Source organism: Myotis brandtii, unplaced genomic scaffold, assembly GCF_000412655.1.
Source record: "Myotis brandtii unplaced genomic scaffold, ASM41265v1 scaffold36, whole genome shotgun sequence".
Taxonomy (NCBI): Eukaryota; Metazoa; Chordata; class Mammalia; order Chiroptera; family Vespertilionidae; genus Myotis; species Myotis brandtii.
In genome coordinates, this window is record NW_005363836.1 from 381,158 (window position 1) to 398,349 (window position 17,192).

Sequence of the window (17,192 nt, forward strand, 5' to 3'; positions counted from 1 at the left end):
GGGGGTATGGGGGGGGGGGGGGAGAGGAACATCTGTAATAATCTCAACAATACAGATTAATTTTAAAAAATGAGTGGGTCTTATTCATATTGTCATCATCTCATGGTAATGTAATTCCTGGAGGGGGGTATATAAGGCACTAACACATATGATAAAAACCTACTGTGTGCCAGGTACTGTGGCAAACAATGGGGATATGAGGTTGTAATGATTAAAAAACAAACATTGTTCTGCCCTTCAAAAGCTTATCTATATATATAAAATCCCAGCGACTGGACTGGCAGAACAACCAGAACAACTGGAACAACCGATGGCTATGATGCGCACTGAGGCAGCCAACCAGCCTGATCTGTGCCCCGATCCCCGCCCCATGGCCGACCCTGCTCCCAATTAGCCCCCAACACCCCAATTGAAGGCAGGGCTAGCCAGCCAACTTCCCACAGCCCCTCCCCTTGGCCGGCACCACACCCTGCCGCCCCCCCATTCAATCAGGAGCCAACCACTCATGACCCCTCCCCCCGCCAGCCTGGCCCAATGGGCCCCCATCAGGGTGGGCCACCAGACCCCACCTGTGCACAAATTCATGCACCAGGCCTCTAGTACTCTAATAAAGAAATAATGCACTTATTGAATAGAGTGTAATAAATGCTCCAAATGATAATTATAGGGTGTTAAAGGAGAATACATTTTTATTTTTTTTAGAATTCAGGTAAGCAGTTTGTTTAAATAAAAAATGCAATTGTCTGTGTATTAAGAACTAGAATGTGAGCCCAGCCAGTGTGGCTAAGTGGTTGAGCATCAGCCTATGAACCAGGAGATCATGGTTCGGTTCCCAGTCAGGGCACAAGTCTGAGTTGTAGGCCCAATCCTCAGCAGGCGACTCTCATCATTTTCTCTCTCCCTCTCCCTGAAATCAATAAAAAATATTTTTTTAAAAAAAAAAAGAGCTAGTATGTGAAACACACAACTCTCCTGGGTAGAGGAGGCAATTTCATACTGATACCCAGCAGCATGTTTTTTAAAGGTCGTTCTGATTGTTTTCAGATTAATTCTAGGTTGGCTAACTCGGGGACCACCAGTTTTGCTAAAGGTTTGTTAAATTTGGAATTTCTTAGAGGATTAACATTAGATTCCCAAATATAAGTTCCAGACCAAGAAATTATATCTTATACTGTAATAAGAAAAGACTAATTTGGTTTCTTCTCCTCTTTCCTTTCTCCCCACTTCTCTCCCAGCCTGAAGTTCTGGATCAAATACAAAATTTAAGGGAGTTGTGGATGGATAATAATGCATTGCAAGTGCTACCTGGGGTATGTAAGTTTTTGTTATACCATGTTGTCCAGCATCTGTGTTATATACTAACTGCAATTGAAGATACTCTTAAATCTCAGTGTTTGCATTTCAAAGTAGTAACACATTTGTTAGGAGTGTTCAGTTACCAAGTGTTTCTCAGTAACTTGTTTTTGAGTATTTCATGTACCCTTCGTGGCTGTTACAGGTATGTAAAATGTACGAAAGACTTCTCTTGTTCTCTTAGGAGTATATTTGTCATCTCTTTCTGCATGTGTTATTTTTAAACTTTATATTGTTATGTTGTAAAAACAGAAATGCCATATACAATACCAACTCTTTGTTTTGTGCAATCATCCTTATTCTTCTTGGTAATTAGATAATGGTTTCTGATCATATTGTTAGATCTCTTCCACAAAATAAAAAAATCTTTCTTAGTTCAGGTGATATTTAGTAAAACCCATTTGAATTTTTTTAAATGGCAAGGATTATACGGTGTAACAACAGAAAGTAAAATTATAGTCAAATTTTTCCCTCAATTAATGGGCTGTCCAGTGTCTCCTGAGCAGATTTGCCAATCAACTCATTTAGTGTGACTATTCCTTCTTTTTCCATCCAGTGGAAGAATGACTTTCCATAAAACATTGCCTCTGCCTATCACAATGCATACATTCAAATAAGCATATGTAGGCCGGCCAACGTGGCTCAGTGGTTGAGCATCCACCTATGAACCAGAAGGTCACAGTTCTCTTCTGATTCCTGGTCAGGGCACATGCCTGGGCTGCAGACTCAATCCCCAGGTGTGCAGAAGGCAGCCAATCAATGACTTCTGATAACTGGTCAGGGCACATGCCTGGGCTGCAGCCTCAATCCCCAGGTGTGCAGAAGGCAGCCAATCAATGATTCTCTCTCATCATTGATGTTTCAATCTCTACACCCCCCCCCACTTCCTCTCTAAAATCAACAAAAATATATTTTTAAAATAAGCATGTGTACACACACACAGCAGCCACAAGGCTCCCAGTGGTGATAGCCAATTCCAAACTTCCTCCATTAGGCTAATTAGCCAGGGCAGAAGATTCATAATCCTTCTTCCACCACTGAGATTTAGCTGCACGTTCCCGAAGCCAATTTTATTCCTCTTTTGAATTGACATTGAAAATTTCTTTAAATGATTACAAAAGCAACAGGAACAAGAAGCTTATTCTCTTTTGAACAAGCCTGAGACCACATAAAGGAGAAAATCTGGCAAAAGATTAGGGGGAAAATGCTTTCTTTTCTTATCGAAAAAATACATTTCTGCCATCATCGCAGACACAAACCAAAAAAGCATGCATATCTTCTAGTTATTGAGTTATTCAAAAACCATTTACAAATACACCCGTCTGAACCAGAAACTATCCTAATGTCAAGGTTACAAAGATAATATATTCAATGATCTTGAATATATTTGTTTGAGGAGCTCACTCACACATAACAGAGAGAAAGATCTGGATTCCACTACACACAGTACAGCCTGATTTGTGCCATATTGAAGGTATGTACACATCCTGGGTAAGATCGTCATCAATTTCCTGTGCAAGATCGAGGAATCAAGATGTTTCTACATGTTTCTTCAATGTGTTCATTTATTTATTCAGAAACACACAGCATTTATCATGGGCTAGGCATCCATCTAGGTGTTTCACAAATACTGGCTCATTGAATCCTCATAATAACTATGAAATTGGGTTTTTACCAACCCCCTGTTATAGATGAAGAAACTGAAATGGAAAGAGTAAGTAACTAAGTGACTGGCCCAAGGTCACACAGCCGGTAAATGGTGGAACTGTAATTCGCACCAACTCCCCAGGCTGTTGTTCACTATGATGTTCCAAGTTTTATCGATAGAGAATTAGTAGAAGGTACAAATGAGAATTGAGTTTATCTTGCTTTTCACAATCTTTACATTCCCAAAATCTGATCTTGCAAACCAATTCAGAACTCAAATCCCTTAGTAAGCTTATTATTTAAATGGCAAGGTAATATGAAATCTGTAAAACAAATAATGCTGCTTAATTTGTCTGTTTCAATAGTAGATTTTTTTTTTGTATACTAACAACTTTAAGCAGATCTCCTACATTAGCGAGTACACTTGAATTTCACATTTTGCTATACTCCTTGTGGAAATACCCCACAACTCCCCTATCAAACAGGTGTGGCTTTCTCATGTCAGTGCTGGCAAACAGCTGTTACACAATTACCTAGAAGCACATGACTTTGAAAGACTAATCTTGAATGTGATTTTCAGCCTATGTGTCTGTTTCACAGAATGATTAATCCTAAAAATTTAGTGTCATAAGACACAGGAATAAAAGCAAGTTTATTTTATTATTAGTTCATCTATCATAATACGTTAAGGTAATGTACTTTTTAAATAATTGTAGAAGCCCGGGCTATCATTTTTCCACTGTAGTTTTCATACATCAGAGAAGCAAATAGATAATGATGAAAAATTGTTCTTCTATATAACTGTCTTGTGACCATCACTCTGAGATCAATCAACCAAAATATGACTAGACAATGTATTGAGTCCACATTTATTTTTAAATAAACTTCAATACCTTGTTTTGCTTGTGATGGCTTCTGCTCTTCCCATTTGCTCTCCACTGTTCACCATGGCCTCACTGTCCAGAGGGCTGTTGGAGGGACATTCCATATCCTCAAGGACTCTGAGATATTGGGACTCAAGACCTCTTTCACTCTACTATTGCCTTTAAAAAGTGCTTGAGAGTGAGAGTTTAGAAAAATTAAAAAGAAATGCCAAAGAATTATTTTGTTTTGCTTTTTTAAAAATATGTTTAGAAACTTTAAACCAAAATATTGAGTTGTCCTAGAGATAGCAATGAAAGAAGCTTCAAAGAAGAAAGTTGCTCATAATAAAGGAACAAAAGATACACACACACATAAACACATATATCATTTTTTCCTTGCTCACCAGAAGAGAAGAATGAGATAAGGCAACATAATAGTTCCTTGGGGTGGAAAGCTGTAAGTAAAGTGACAGTATTTTTCCAAATGACATATTGCTAGGCATGGGGAGAAGCTCAGCTCTCTGGCCTGACTCACCCAAAGTACTCAGTTCCTAGTCTGGCACGTATTAACCTACTCCCTAACTTTGTTCCCACTGTTGGGAGTGGAGGGAGCAGGGCTAGAGCCATAGTGCTGTGTTACTTTGGGAGTTAGAGGGCAGAACTGCCAATATAATCAATAGGCTTTGTAGTGAGTAACCCAATAAAGGTGAGTTTAAGTTTAGCTCTACCCCTTATTAATGGGGTAACCTTGGAAGGTTACTTGCGGTCGATGCTGCATCACCCTCCTGGAATGAAGAGCTTACTCTATTTCCCCAGCTTCTGGGAATACTGCTTGCAGCTCCCCACCCTCTTCAGGAACTGCCTTCAGCTGAAGAGAACCTCCTCACCCAGGGTCACACCCCTATTCTGGGAGACCTCCATCCAATGACCAATCCATGCAGGGGTGTAAAAGTCTGGCCCCTTTACCCCACTCAGGACAACTTTAAGGCAATTCCCACTTCAGTGCTCCTTAAAGGGTCAGCTGAAAACTTCCTCAAGACTTGATCACAGCCCAACTTCTTCATCTGTCCAGTCCTACGTCCTTCCTTACCTGTTTCTTCCCACTGTTATTGACTCTAAGAACACTCTCTCATAAACTTCTCTTTGTCTCTGCTTCCCAGGGAACCCAATGGGTAACATTCCTGAACCTCTAAGCTTTAATGTGAGTGAAAGGGCAGATTCTGGCTCAGTAGGTCTGGAGTGGGTCTAAGCGTCCAAATTACAGACAAGCCCCCAGGTGGCGCCAGTGCTGCTGGTCTGCGAAGCACATTTTGAGTGGCAAGAATATAAAGTATTAAATCAAATAATAAATATAAAGTACTTAGCACAGTGCCAGCTGTGAGCTTGTGTTTGTAATAAATTTATTTTCTGTATTTGGTTATTTATACTTTGTCAAATAAGTAGACACACTACAGTAAAGTGTACACAGGTAGAGACTAAGCAGATGAACCCCTGAACACTGGTATGTGTGAGACATTTATTTGCAAGACATGCCCTTAAAGACAAGGTAAATTAAGACTTTCATCGTGCTTGAAGTCCTATTGTCCACTGTCTCAACTAAGCCATTACTGTTCGCTTTCTGCCCAAGGTATGACTTGATTCCTGCCCCCTGCTCAGCGATCAGTTACTCAATCATTCCACTTCGACATCTTTCTTGAGCCATTGCCTCTTCATCCTCACTTCTGCATGAATTCAGGTCCCTCTCACCTCCTCCGCTAAACTGCTTCCAGATCTTCCTAATGAGTCACTCTGACTCCAGTCACGAATCTTCTCCTTACAATTCCCTGAAGTTATTATTTCAAAGCGCAAGTCCAGTCATGTCATTTTTCATCTGAAAAGCCCTGACCAGCTTTCCGTGCCTGTTAGATAGAGTGCATATCTCCCCGCGTAACATGTGAGGCCTTTTAACAGCTGGCTTCTTATCATCCTAACTTCATCGCGATATGCTGTCACTTTGAATTTCTCACCTTCCGCAAACATGCCGTGCTTTCTCACACTCCTCTGGGAATGTATGTGCTGTTCTCTCTTCCATGTACGGGTTCTTCTCTTCTTGACAAGCAGTGTCTTCCAGGCAATTTGCAGGACTATGCTTCTGTGGCATTCCCTACATGCTTTTTTCAGTGCCATATCGCAGGGTATGATAATCATTTGTTTATTTGATGGTTTCCTTCATTACTCTGAGCTCCTTCACGATAAAGACTTTGTCTGTATCATGACCAGTCTCTCCCCATCCTTAGCTGACTTCGTCATGGTTGTTCTCTGGTATATAACACAAGCCCTAACACACAGTAGATCCTCAAAAAGTATTGTTAAGTGAACAAAATATTGAATCTGCTTAGTATAAAGTCCAAAGCACCGTGTAAAACCTTTCTTACGCATTTGAAATTTTAAGAATCAACATGTCAACATATGGTGCTCCGGTAGCAACTTCATGTTATTTAATTCAGTGGCAACTTTGAGATTATTGCTGTGTGTGTTTTTAACTGCTGTATTGAGATATAATTCACATACAATAAAATTCGCCCATTTAAAGGATGCAATTCATTGGTTTTTAGAACACTCATATAGATGTGCAGTCATCACCAAAATCCAAATTTAGAACATTTCCATTACCTCTAAAAGAAACCCTGACGCCATTAGCAGTCACTCCCACTCCCTTCTTCCCCCAGCCTCTAGCAACCCTAATCTACTCCCTATAAGTCAGTCTATTCTGGATAGCCATATAATGGAATCATACAATGGGGGGACTTTTGTGACTAGCATCTTTCATTGCATATGTTTTCAAGGTTCATACATTTTGTAGCATGTATCAGTACTTTTTTTATAAATAATATTTCAACATGCAGATATACCACATTGTATTTATCTATTTGCCAGTTAATGGACAGTTGGATTGTGTCCACTTTTTGGCTATTGTGAATGATACTGCTTCGAACATTCGTGTTTTTGTGTAGACATATGTTTCATTCTTGAATACATACCTAGGGATTACTGAATCATATAGAAACTCTAATTTAACATTTCAAAGAACTGCCGAACTGTTTTTTCCAAAGTGGCTGCACCATTTTATGTTTCTACTAGCGATGTATAAGCGTTATAGTTTCTGCACATTCTTGCCAACACTTGTTATTGTTGTAGCTTCTTTTAAAATTAATTTAATTTGTGGTTTTTACAACTTTAAAATGTCTTTTGAAAGTTTCTCAGCTAACCCTGAGTTTATGCAATGTCATCAAGTCTATAGGGAAGTTAAAGATGTTGGTGTACCTGGATATGTCAAAAAACAGAATAGAAACAGTGGACATGGACATTTCCGGATGTGAAGCCCTTGAGGACCTCTTACTGTCATCCAATATGTTGCAACAGTTGCCGGACTCTATAGGTGAGAATATATTTTGCCATAAATGTTTGTCAAATATGTAATTTTCTTTCTTGGCAGTATAGTTTGTCTGTAGATGTAGGGAATATACTGTTAGCTTGATATTAATAAATTAGCAAGTTCATTATTCAAGATGATAAAATAGTATTTTACTGTTATCTTAAAATGAGATGATAACTCGTTATCAAATTCAAGAAGGCTCTCTTATGAAAATGATCTTACTAAATTGATATATTTAAATTTTTTCAGATCTCCTAACTGAAAATGTTATTGTAAGGAGTATATATATCTTAGATTTAGAGTAATTTTATTACAGTAGCTTCTATTTACATAGTGTAGCTATAATCTATTTTTGATACTATTGTAACATTGCTATGATCTAGAAATAACATAAATATACAATAAATATAAAATATCTTTATTTTATTTTCTATTATTTTAAAAAGACATATTGTCTTTTACATGCTGAGATTCATGAAGGCAGATAATTTGTTAGTATATATTAAGCACTCAATCCACTTTTGTTTTAAATTTTTATATTAGTAGAATAATAAAAGAATCTAATTTAAATAATGAGTAAATTTTTTGCATAGTTATCTTGCTATTATTTATGAGAGAACTCATCAAGTAGGGTAATCATCAAATAACTTAACTTTGGAATATGGTTCTTAACACTCTGAATTAAACATGTCATATGTTCTGGAACTTATTAATCCTTCTGAAAATTAAGTCACAACTGAGGCAGCCTGGTTGAAGGGAAGCTAGAAGACAAGGTAGTTCCCAAATTATTCGTTAGTATCCTATTACTTCCATGTTCAGGCTAATTGAGAATGTAATTTTAACAAGACAGGATAGCTTTTCTTTTCCTTCTCAATTTGATGACTTTTTGATTTATATAATCACATATTTTATAACAATACTAGAGGCCCTGTGCACAAAATTCATGCATGGGGGGCGGTGGGTGGGGGCGTCCCTCAGCCCAGCCTGCACCCTCTCCAATCCGGAACCCCTCGGGAAATGTCCAACTGCTGGTTTAGGCAGTCGGACATCCATCCCTCTCTCAATCCGGGACCATTGGCTCCTAACCGCTCACCTGCCTGCCTGATCGCCCCTAACCACTTTGCCTGTTTGCCTGATGCTCCCCTGCCTGCCTGATAGCACCTAACTGCCTCTTCCAGCTTGCCTGATAGCCCCTGACCACCTCTGCCTGCCGGCCTGGTCACCCTAACTGCCCTCCCCTGCCAGCCTGGTTACCTCCCTCCCCTGCTGGCCTGGTCACCCCTAAATGCCCTTCCCTGCTGGCCTGGTCACCCCTAACTGCTCTCCCCTGCCAGCCTGATCAACCCTAACTGCCTCTGCCTTGGCCCCTGCCACCATGGCTTTTTCCGGAAGGACATCTGGATGGATGTCCGGAAGATGTCCAGTCTAATTAACATATTACCCTTTTATTAGTATAGATTTCTCCAATCTGCTCTGTCATAAGACTTATCTGAGTGCTTTATTAAACACTTACACATTTCCACACTCTCACTCTGAAAATTCCGATTCAGTAAGTTTGTGTTAAGCCCTCTATTCTGTATGTTTATTAAACATCCTAAATCAAACTTATGATCAAGCAAGTTTAGGAAATATTCTTTTGTGCAATAGAAGGAAAGGTAGTATAATGGTAAAAAGAGCATTCTCCAGTCAAGATACACTCCTACTCAAACACCACTCCATACCTCTTCAAAGACATAATGAGAATAGAAAAATTACTCATATCGTTACTGCCTCGTTGATACCAAGAACTATACCTGGTATATGGTAAGTGCTCCTCAGATATTCAGAAAATAAAATAATTTAGACATACTTAAGAAGAATGAACACCTACCTTAACCTGAGATAGAATAAAAACATACCAGTAACCCCAGGCCTGAGAGACTCCAGACCTCAAACAGCAGTAGCAGACTTACATTCCTTTCCTGCTGTGGGGAAAAAAAAAAAAGACCTTAAACATAACAAGGGAACTCAAATTTACAGGAGATTGAAGAAGGAGCCCCTTATCTGTGAAGAGAGACTGCTGCAAAAACCTACAGCTAATATGTGAAGCTAGGGTGGAAGGCAAGAACATATAAAGATTCACTGCTGGAAACTGTGGCTAGTCACAAGCTGGTTTGGACTAGATTTGCAATATCCACATGGGATGAGAACACCGTGTTGCTAATGTAAGACCTAGTTCTGAACTCCAGAAACATGAGGGTCAGGTGGAGATAATCATGAAACTGCCAGACAGGCAGGGGTGAGCATAGATAATGAGAATACATTCACCCTCACAAATGAGCATGTAAACCAAAAGAAATTTAAGCTGATATTATTATGGCAATTCAAATATTCAAACAAGTAGGAAAGTTTACCCAAGGGAAACTGAAGTCATCAAGCAATATAAAAAAAAGAGTTTAAGTATGTTTAGATCTTCAAATAGATAAAAGGAAGAAACATGTTTGTCTCAAAATAATAACTTATAAAATAAAAACAGAAGCTAAGACTAAGAACAGGTAGTTATTTTAAAAAATAACCAATTAGAAATCCTGGAAATAAAAATATCACATAAAGAAATAAAATATGTTGTAATTATTTGTTTAAACTATCTTTCTTTAAGAAAGTAGGCTAGGAAATTAGCAGTTCAGATTCTGGCTTTTCTGCTAGCTGTGTGACCTTGAAGAATAAATGAATTAATCTATGTAACATTGCTTGCAATAATACCTGGAACATAGTAAGTACTCAATATTAGCTGTTATAATAGTATAATTATTATTATAATCTTAGATTGAGTGAGTGCACAGTATTTAGGCTTTTAAAATTCTATTACATGTGTATAAATTTCATGTAAATATCAGCTATAGTATCAAATAAATTACATTAATATTTAAATATATTTACCACTAATTATATATTAATAGCTAAAATCGTGGTAAAAGGCCTCCTTTTTCTTTCTCTTTAGTACTTCCTAGTTTGGAGTATAGGATAAAGAGGTTGGGACTTGGGGAAGGGTGCCAGTAGAAGGCAAAGAATAAGATGAAATACTTTTGGTTCCTGTAAGGTAGACAAGGAGAGTCCAAGCAGATGTGATATAGAAATGCAGTGAAGGAATTATCTGCCAGAGGAAAATAATGAGTAGCAATGATGGTGAGGCCAATGGCCTAATACCATTCCAAGGGCAATCAGGTGCCTACAAAAGCTCCAGTATCTGTCCAAGAAGCGCCTCTTGGATGGAATATATGAGTGACAAAGTAACCACATCACAAATGAGTGAGGTTCCAATCCACCGACATGGAACTAAGCAGGGAGGCCTAACTTGCTTCAACTTTCAAAGCTGTAGAAACGTCTGTCAATTGTCAGAGCCACTCCCCCATTCTTTAGAAACATGTATTACATCAATCTTTTGGCCTGAATCCTTAACCTGACTCACAATTTTCTCACTACTACATCACACCTGGGGACTGCAATTCTCTTAAAGAAGGCTTTGAGACCTAGCTGGCTTCCTGGTGTTGGCTCAGCCCAAAACTTCTTGTGACCCCGTCAAGTGATGTTGAGAAAATCAGCCCTCCTCTAGCTCCACCAGTTTGATCAGAGTTAACAAGTCTTAGAAAATTTACCTATGAGTCATAGTCCTGTTTTCTTTTCACAATTGATGAGCAAGCTCAGGAGTTCTTTTACACGTTCAAGGTTGATATTTTAACATACACACCAGAGAAGCTAAGGTGACTCAGTCACCCTTTGAACAAAGATGAATATGGCAGTGGGTGTCCCAGCTTCAGAGATAAATGACCCCAATGTGCATTGTCCTCATTTCCAGATGCTGGGCTGTTTTCAGTACTGTGTCCTGGGGTCACGAGCTGATGTATTAAGCTCTAAATATTACGGGCATTTTTTCCAAGCAGTCTGACAGGGATCACATTTCTCTCCCTCAGAGTAGATTGTGAGTGCCTCTGAAGACTGTGTAACCAATCATACTGCAATTTAAAGTGCAGCCACAGCTTTATTTCAGAATTTTTGTGACTTACTCTAGGCCTTTAAGGAATCCTTACAATACTTGCAATGGGTGGGCATGATCTTCTCAAAGCCTGTTCACAAAACACTGCTTGTACGAGATAATCCTCAGGTACATACACAAATGCCATAACTTTGGACAGACACATTGCTACAGTAATATATTTAAAACTCTTAGAAAAACTTCATTAAAAAATCTGTTTTACTTTGCTTAACAGCATTTCCCAAACACAAACTTATACCTATCAGAACAAGTTTTCTGCAAAACAAGTAGTCTAGAATATATGTGCATATTTCTAATGTAAAACAAAAAAATTAGCCAGCTATTAATGCTTTGCCCTTGGATTTTGGCTATTTAAGCCATATTGATATTATATGTTACTAGTGGCCTGGTGCATGAAATTCATGCATGGCGGGGAGGGGTGTCCCTCAGCCCGGCCTGCACCCTTTCCAATCTGGGATCCCTCTCTTAATCCGGGACTGCTTGCCCCTAACCACTCTGCCTGCCCGCCTGCTTGCCCCCAACTGCCCCTCCCTTCCGGCCTGCTCGACCCCAGATGCGCCCCGCTGGCCTGCTTGCTCCCAACTGCCACCCCCTGCTGGCCTGCTTGACCCCAACCGCCTCTGCCTTGGCTCTGCCACCATGGCTTTGTCTAAAAGGATGTCCAGAAGGTGTCCCGGTCTAATTCGCATATTACCTTTTTATTAGTATAGAGGCCTGGTGCATGGGTGGGGGTCGGCTGGCCTCCCCTAAAGGGGGCTCTGGATTGGGGTGGGAGTCTCTGCTGGGGAGTCTAATTAGCATATTACCCTTTTATTAGTATAGATAGAGGCCGGGTGCATGGGTGGGGGCTGGCTGGTTTGCCCTGAAGGGTGTCCCAGATCAGGGTGGGGGTTCCACTGGGGAGCAGGACGGCCTGGGCGAGGGGCCTATGGTGGTTGGCAGGCCAGCCATGCCCCCATTGGGGTAGGGGTCCCCACTGGGGATGGTACCAGCCTGGGCGAGGGGCTGGGGCAGTTTGCAGGCCAGCCATGCCCCCATGGAGTGAGGGTCCCCACTGGGGGGGCGTGGCAAGCCTGGGTGAGGGGCTGAGGGCTGTTTTCAGGCTGACCACGCCCCCCAGCCAGGACCATCACCCCATGGGGGCTTGGCCAGCCTGGGTAAGGGGCTGAGGGCTGTTTTCAGGCTGGACACACCCCCTTCAGGGTGGGGGTCCCTGCTGGGGTGCCTGGCCAGCCTGGGTGAGGGGCTGATAGCTGTTTGCAGGCTGGCCACACCCCCCAGTGGGGACCCTCACCCCATGGTGGTGTGGCCAGCCTGGGTGAAGGGCATTGGGCCATTTACAGGCCCCTCCCTCAGCGGCCGGCCCCGGCAACCCAAGCCTCCCATGCGCCCAGGCCGGCTCCATGGTCGCCGCCCACAGGCCCCTCCTTCAGCTGCCAGTCCAAGCAGGTGGGAAGCTTGGCTTCCTCTGTTGACAGGGGCAACCCAAGCCTCCCACCTGCTCTGGCTGGGTCCGTGGCCACCGCCATCTTTGTCCCACTAATTTGCATATTTTCTCCTCATTGGCTGTGGGGTGTCATGGAGGTATGGTCAATTTACGTATTTGTCTGTTATTAATGTAGATGCTATAGCTGGATAAAGGAAGTAGTTCTTAATTACTCTGTGGCTAATATTCATTAAAACCCTGGGAGTAGAGCAAGCAATATGGGTGTGGAGAGCATAAATCAGACAGCAGAGATAAATAGTTGAAATTTCATTCTTGGCAAGTTCTGCATAGTGTATTAAAATTTCAAATTTTTGTGCTTACTGCTGATCCAAGTCAAGGTTTTATGGTAACAAAAAGAGTATGACGTCATATGTTGTAATTTTCCAAGTCTATAATTATAACCACTGCATTGTACTAATTCAGTACCCATTTGTTAAGTATTGGGCTTAATTCAGATTTGTTTTCCATTTGTATGACAACAGGAATGTTAGTTATTAGTGCTTAGGAGTTAATTAAATATTAAGTCACATCTGCCTTGAAAAATTTCATCTGGTCCATTTGCTGCATAATAGAAAATGGAAATGTGGCAGTATTACTGTCAACTCAAGTTTCTATGGAGCCCTATGTTTTGTTTACTTGTCTGCATTGATGAACTTGAACTCCTGTTGACATAAGTAATTTTTTGCAACTGGAAGGTCAAAACTAGACTGCATACAGATATCAGCTTGTAGGTTTATATAAGCAGAGTGCAGCCAATTAGCATAACAAACCTTCATCACAAGTAATTATTTTATCTCTTTTATAGTGCATTTTCCATCAGAAATCTGTTCTTGTATATTAATAAAACTTCTCTGTTTTAGGACTGTTGAAAAAACTAACTACTCTGAAAGTGGATGACAATCAACTTACAATGTTACCCAATACGATCGGAAAGTAAGTGCCAAAGTTTCACACAGTCAGCCTCTCTGAAGCCAGAAACGGAAGGATTGGTTGAGTTTTTAAAATCAAAACATTTTCCACTACAGATACCAATAATCTTATTCATATGTAAACTTATTTTAGACCATATTTTATTTAGTTATAGACTTCATATATCTTAATTTAGTTTTATACCTAAATATCACATTGACATCCAACTATATAAAATCATGAAAAATGCTTAACCATGACTCTTTCATAAGAAAGTGATTACCCAACCTTCAATTATACTCTTGCCCTTAATCTTACACATTATTAATTTGATGTTTTGACTGTGAAGTAACTCTAAATTCATTTGAATATGTCTTAAAAAAATAAAATCAATTTAATGTGCATTATGTATATGTTACCATTACATTATTATTAATATTTGCTATTTATAGAATTATAATGTATTTTAGAAGTTAAGGGGATAACCATCTGTTTTAGCTTGCACTGTTTAAAAGTTTCCAGATGAAAGGTTAGCATTGCATTTTAAGGATAAAACATATGTTATTTATTTGAGAGCAATTTATATCTAATTTTTTGTTGACTTTAGCATTTGGTTCTCAATTATTTAAGAAATATATATTCTTACCAGTGTTTCACTGAAATGCTTTTGTCTACAATTTATATAAAGTGAGAAATCAATAAGGTGGTCTTCATTCTGAAATTATGTAAGACCATTTTATAGGGATCTTGCTCCACATCTCAATGAAGAGTTATATAACTCTGTAATTTAACAGATTTGGGTGTACTTGGGGTGGGGGAGGTTTTAAAAAAACATATTTATTAAGTATAACTGACATGCAATAAGCTGCATATATTTAAAGTTTACAATGCAATAAGTTTTGACATAGACAAAAAGGCATGAAACCATTGCCACAATCATGATAGTGAAAATATCCTTCCATCCCAAAGGTTTTCTGGTGCCTTTTCCACTTTACTTCACCCCAAGTTGGCAAGTAACCACTGATACGGAAAACTTCATTGGCTAAATTCAAATTCTAATGTTCAGACTTTGGGGAGTAATAAGTCTCAATCATTTTTTAATATTTTTGTGTCCTTACCATACCATATGTTTTGTTCTACAATTACTTCCATTTTCTCCAATATAAAGTAGAGCCAAATTTACTTTCTTTAGGGGTACACAAAAATAATTATCTTTATCAGTCTGATGCCTTTTAAAAGCTTTCCTATCTTATTATTTTCTCAGGCACTAATCTTTCCTGTTAGATCAATAATGAATTCAACTTCATTTATCTCTACTAAAGTTATGATTGGTATTTTGCCACTTATGTTCATATTTCTTATATAAATTTATATAAACTAATAACTCTAGCTCTGTGAAGATAAGTTAAAGAGGTTTGATAATGTAAAAACAGACCAAAAAAAGTTTCTTTTTCAGTATGCAAGTAAATTTTATGCTAGGTTATTTAAATATTTAGTTTTCATTTTAGTTTTTAAAAATTGATACTTTTTGGAGAGAACCAACATGGTGGCATAGGTGGCTGGAATGCTTGCTACCTTCCACAACCATATCAAAATTACAACTAAAATATATAACAGCTATTATTCAGGACTACCTGAAATCTGGCTGAAAGAAGTCCTACATCTACAGAAGTAAAGAAAGTACATCAAGACTGATAGGAGGGGTGGAAGCTTGGAACGGGCAGGTCAATACCCACATGTGGTGTTTTTTTCAATCAGGAGGGATATCTTGGCTATGGATGCCTCCCATCAGGAGCAAAGGGTCCCAGCCCCACAGCAGACCCCTAGCTCAGAGTTCCAGAGCTTCTCTCCCCAGACCCCACCCCATAACTTCGGGCTATAAAAACCAACAGGGATTGTGGCTGAGTGATGCAGAGGTTGCTAGAGACTCTGGCAGTTCCTTTTAAAGGACCATCACACAAACTTACATGGACTTGTCCCTCTAAACTCCAATGCTGGGGCAATAGCTCAGGGAGATCCAAGGACATACAGGAAGGAGCTGAAGTGTCTGTCACTGGAGCAAGAACTTGGGGGCAGCCTTCTCCCAGACAGAGGTGCTCACAGGGGGGCATTGTTCCTATGCTGAGACACCCCCCACCCCATAGCAGAGATAACTGGCAGCCATATCTAAGTTTCTATCAGCCTGTCTCTCACTGTTTGATCTGCCCTGGTTATCCATGAGACCCTGCCCCATCCAATTTACAGCCCCACCCAAGCTGTTTTCAGTGGCTTTTCCGTATGATGGGCCTGTCCTGGCTCAGGCTTCAGAGATTCCTAAACTCTCTCAAACAAGCAGCAGCTGGCATCAGCCTGCCCCATACCTATCAATAAAAGGCACCTTCATCAAAACTCTCATCAAAGTGGGAATAGAGGGATCATACCTCAACATAATAAAAGCCTTATATGAAAAACCTACAACCAACATCATACTTAAAGAGCAAAAACTAGAACCATTTCCCCTAAGAACAGGAACAAGACAGGATGCCCACTTTCACCACTCCTATTCAACATAATACTGGAAGTGCTTGCCATAGCAATCAAATCAGAAGAAGAAATAAAAGGCATCCAAATTGGTAAAGAAGAAGTAAAATTGTCATTATTTGCTGATGACATGATATTGTACATAGAAAACCCTAAAGACTTCATCAAAAAACTACTTGATTTAATAAATGAATTCAGCAATGTAGCAGGATACAAAATTAACACCCAGAAATCAATGGCATTTTTATACACCAATAATGAACTCACAGAAAGAGAAACTAAAAAACCAATCCCATTTGCTATTGCAACAAAAAAAATTTAAGGTACCTAAGAATAAACTTAACTAAGAAGATAAAAGACCTGTACTTGAAATAAGCATTATTAAGCAAACTACAGGTTGTTGAAAAAAGAGGTAGAGGAAGATATAAACGTGTGGAAGAATATATGGTGTTCATGGGTTGGTAGAATCAACATCATGAAAATGTCCATACTAGCCAAAGTAATCTAAAAATTCAACGCAATCCCTATTAAAATACCAACGGTATATTTCACAGACCTAGAACAAACTCTCCAAAAATTTATATGGAATAAAAAACAAACAAAAAAATAGTTGCAACAATCCTGAAAAAAAAAAAGAACAAATTTGGAGGGATCACAATACCGGACATCAAGTTATATCACAACGTTATATCACAAAGCCACTGTGCTCAAAACAGCCTGGTACTGGCACAAAAACAAGCATATAGACCAAAGGAACAGAACAGAGAACCCAGAAATTGATCCAAACCTTTATGCTCAATTAATACTTGACAAAGGAGGCAAGAGCATACAAGGGAATCAAGACAGTCTCTTCAATAAATGGTGTGAAAATTGGACAGATACATGCAAAAAAATGAAACTTGACCACGAACTTACACCATACACAAAAGTAAACTCAAAATGGATAAAAGACTTAAATGTAAAATG

General features: G+C 39.4%; 1 protein-coding gene across 7 annotated transcripts in view; it reads left to right on the forward strand.

Annotated features, from left to right (window-relative positions):
* Positions 1 to 17,192, forward strand: part of LRRC7 (leucine rich repeat containing 7) — a 498,579-nt gene that overhangs the window by 354,120 nt on the left and 127,267 nt on the right. For all 7 annotated transcript variants that reach the window (XM_005871895.2, XM_014544330.1, XM_014544332.1 and 4 more), the window contains exons 9-11: positions 1,236 to 1,310; positions 7,137 to 7,281; positions 13,658 to 13,730. In XM_005871895.2, coding sequence (XP_005871957.1) covers positions 1,236 to 1,310; positions 7,137 to 7,281; positions 13,658 to 13,730 — 293 coding nt within the window. The remainder of the gene's footprint in view (positions 1 to 1,235; positions 1,311 to 7,136; positions 7,282 to 13,657; positions 13,731 to 17,192) is intronic.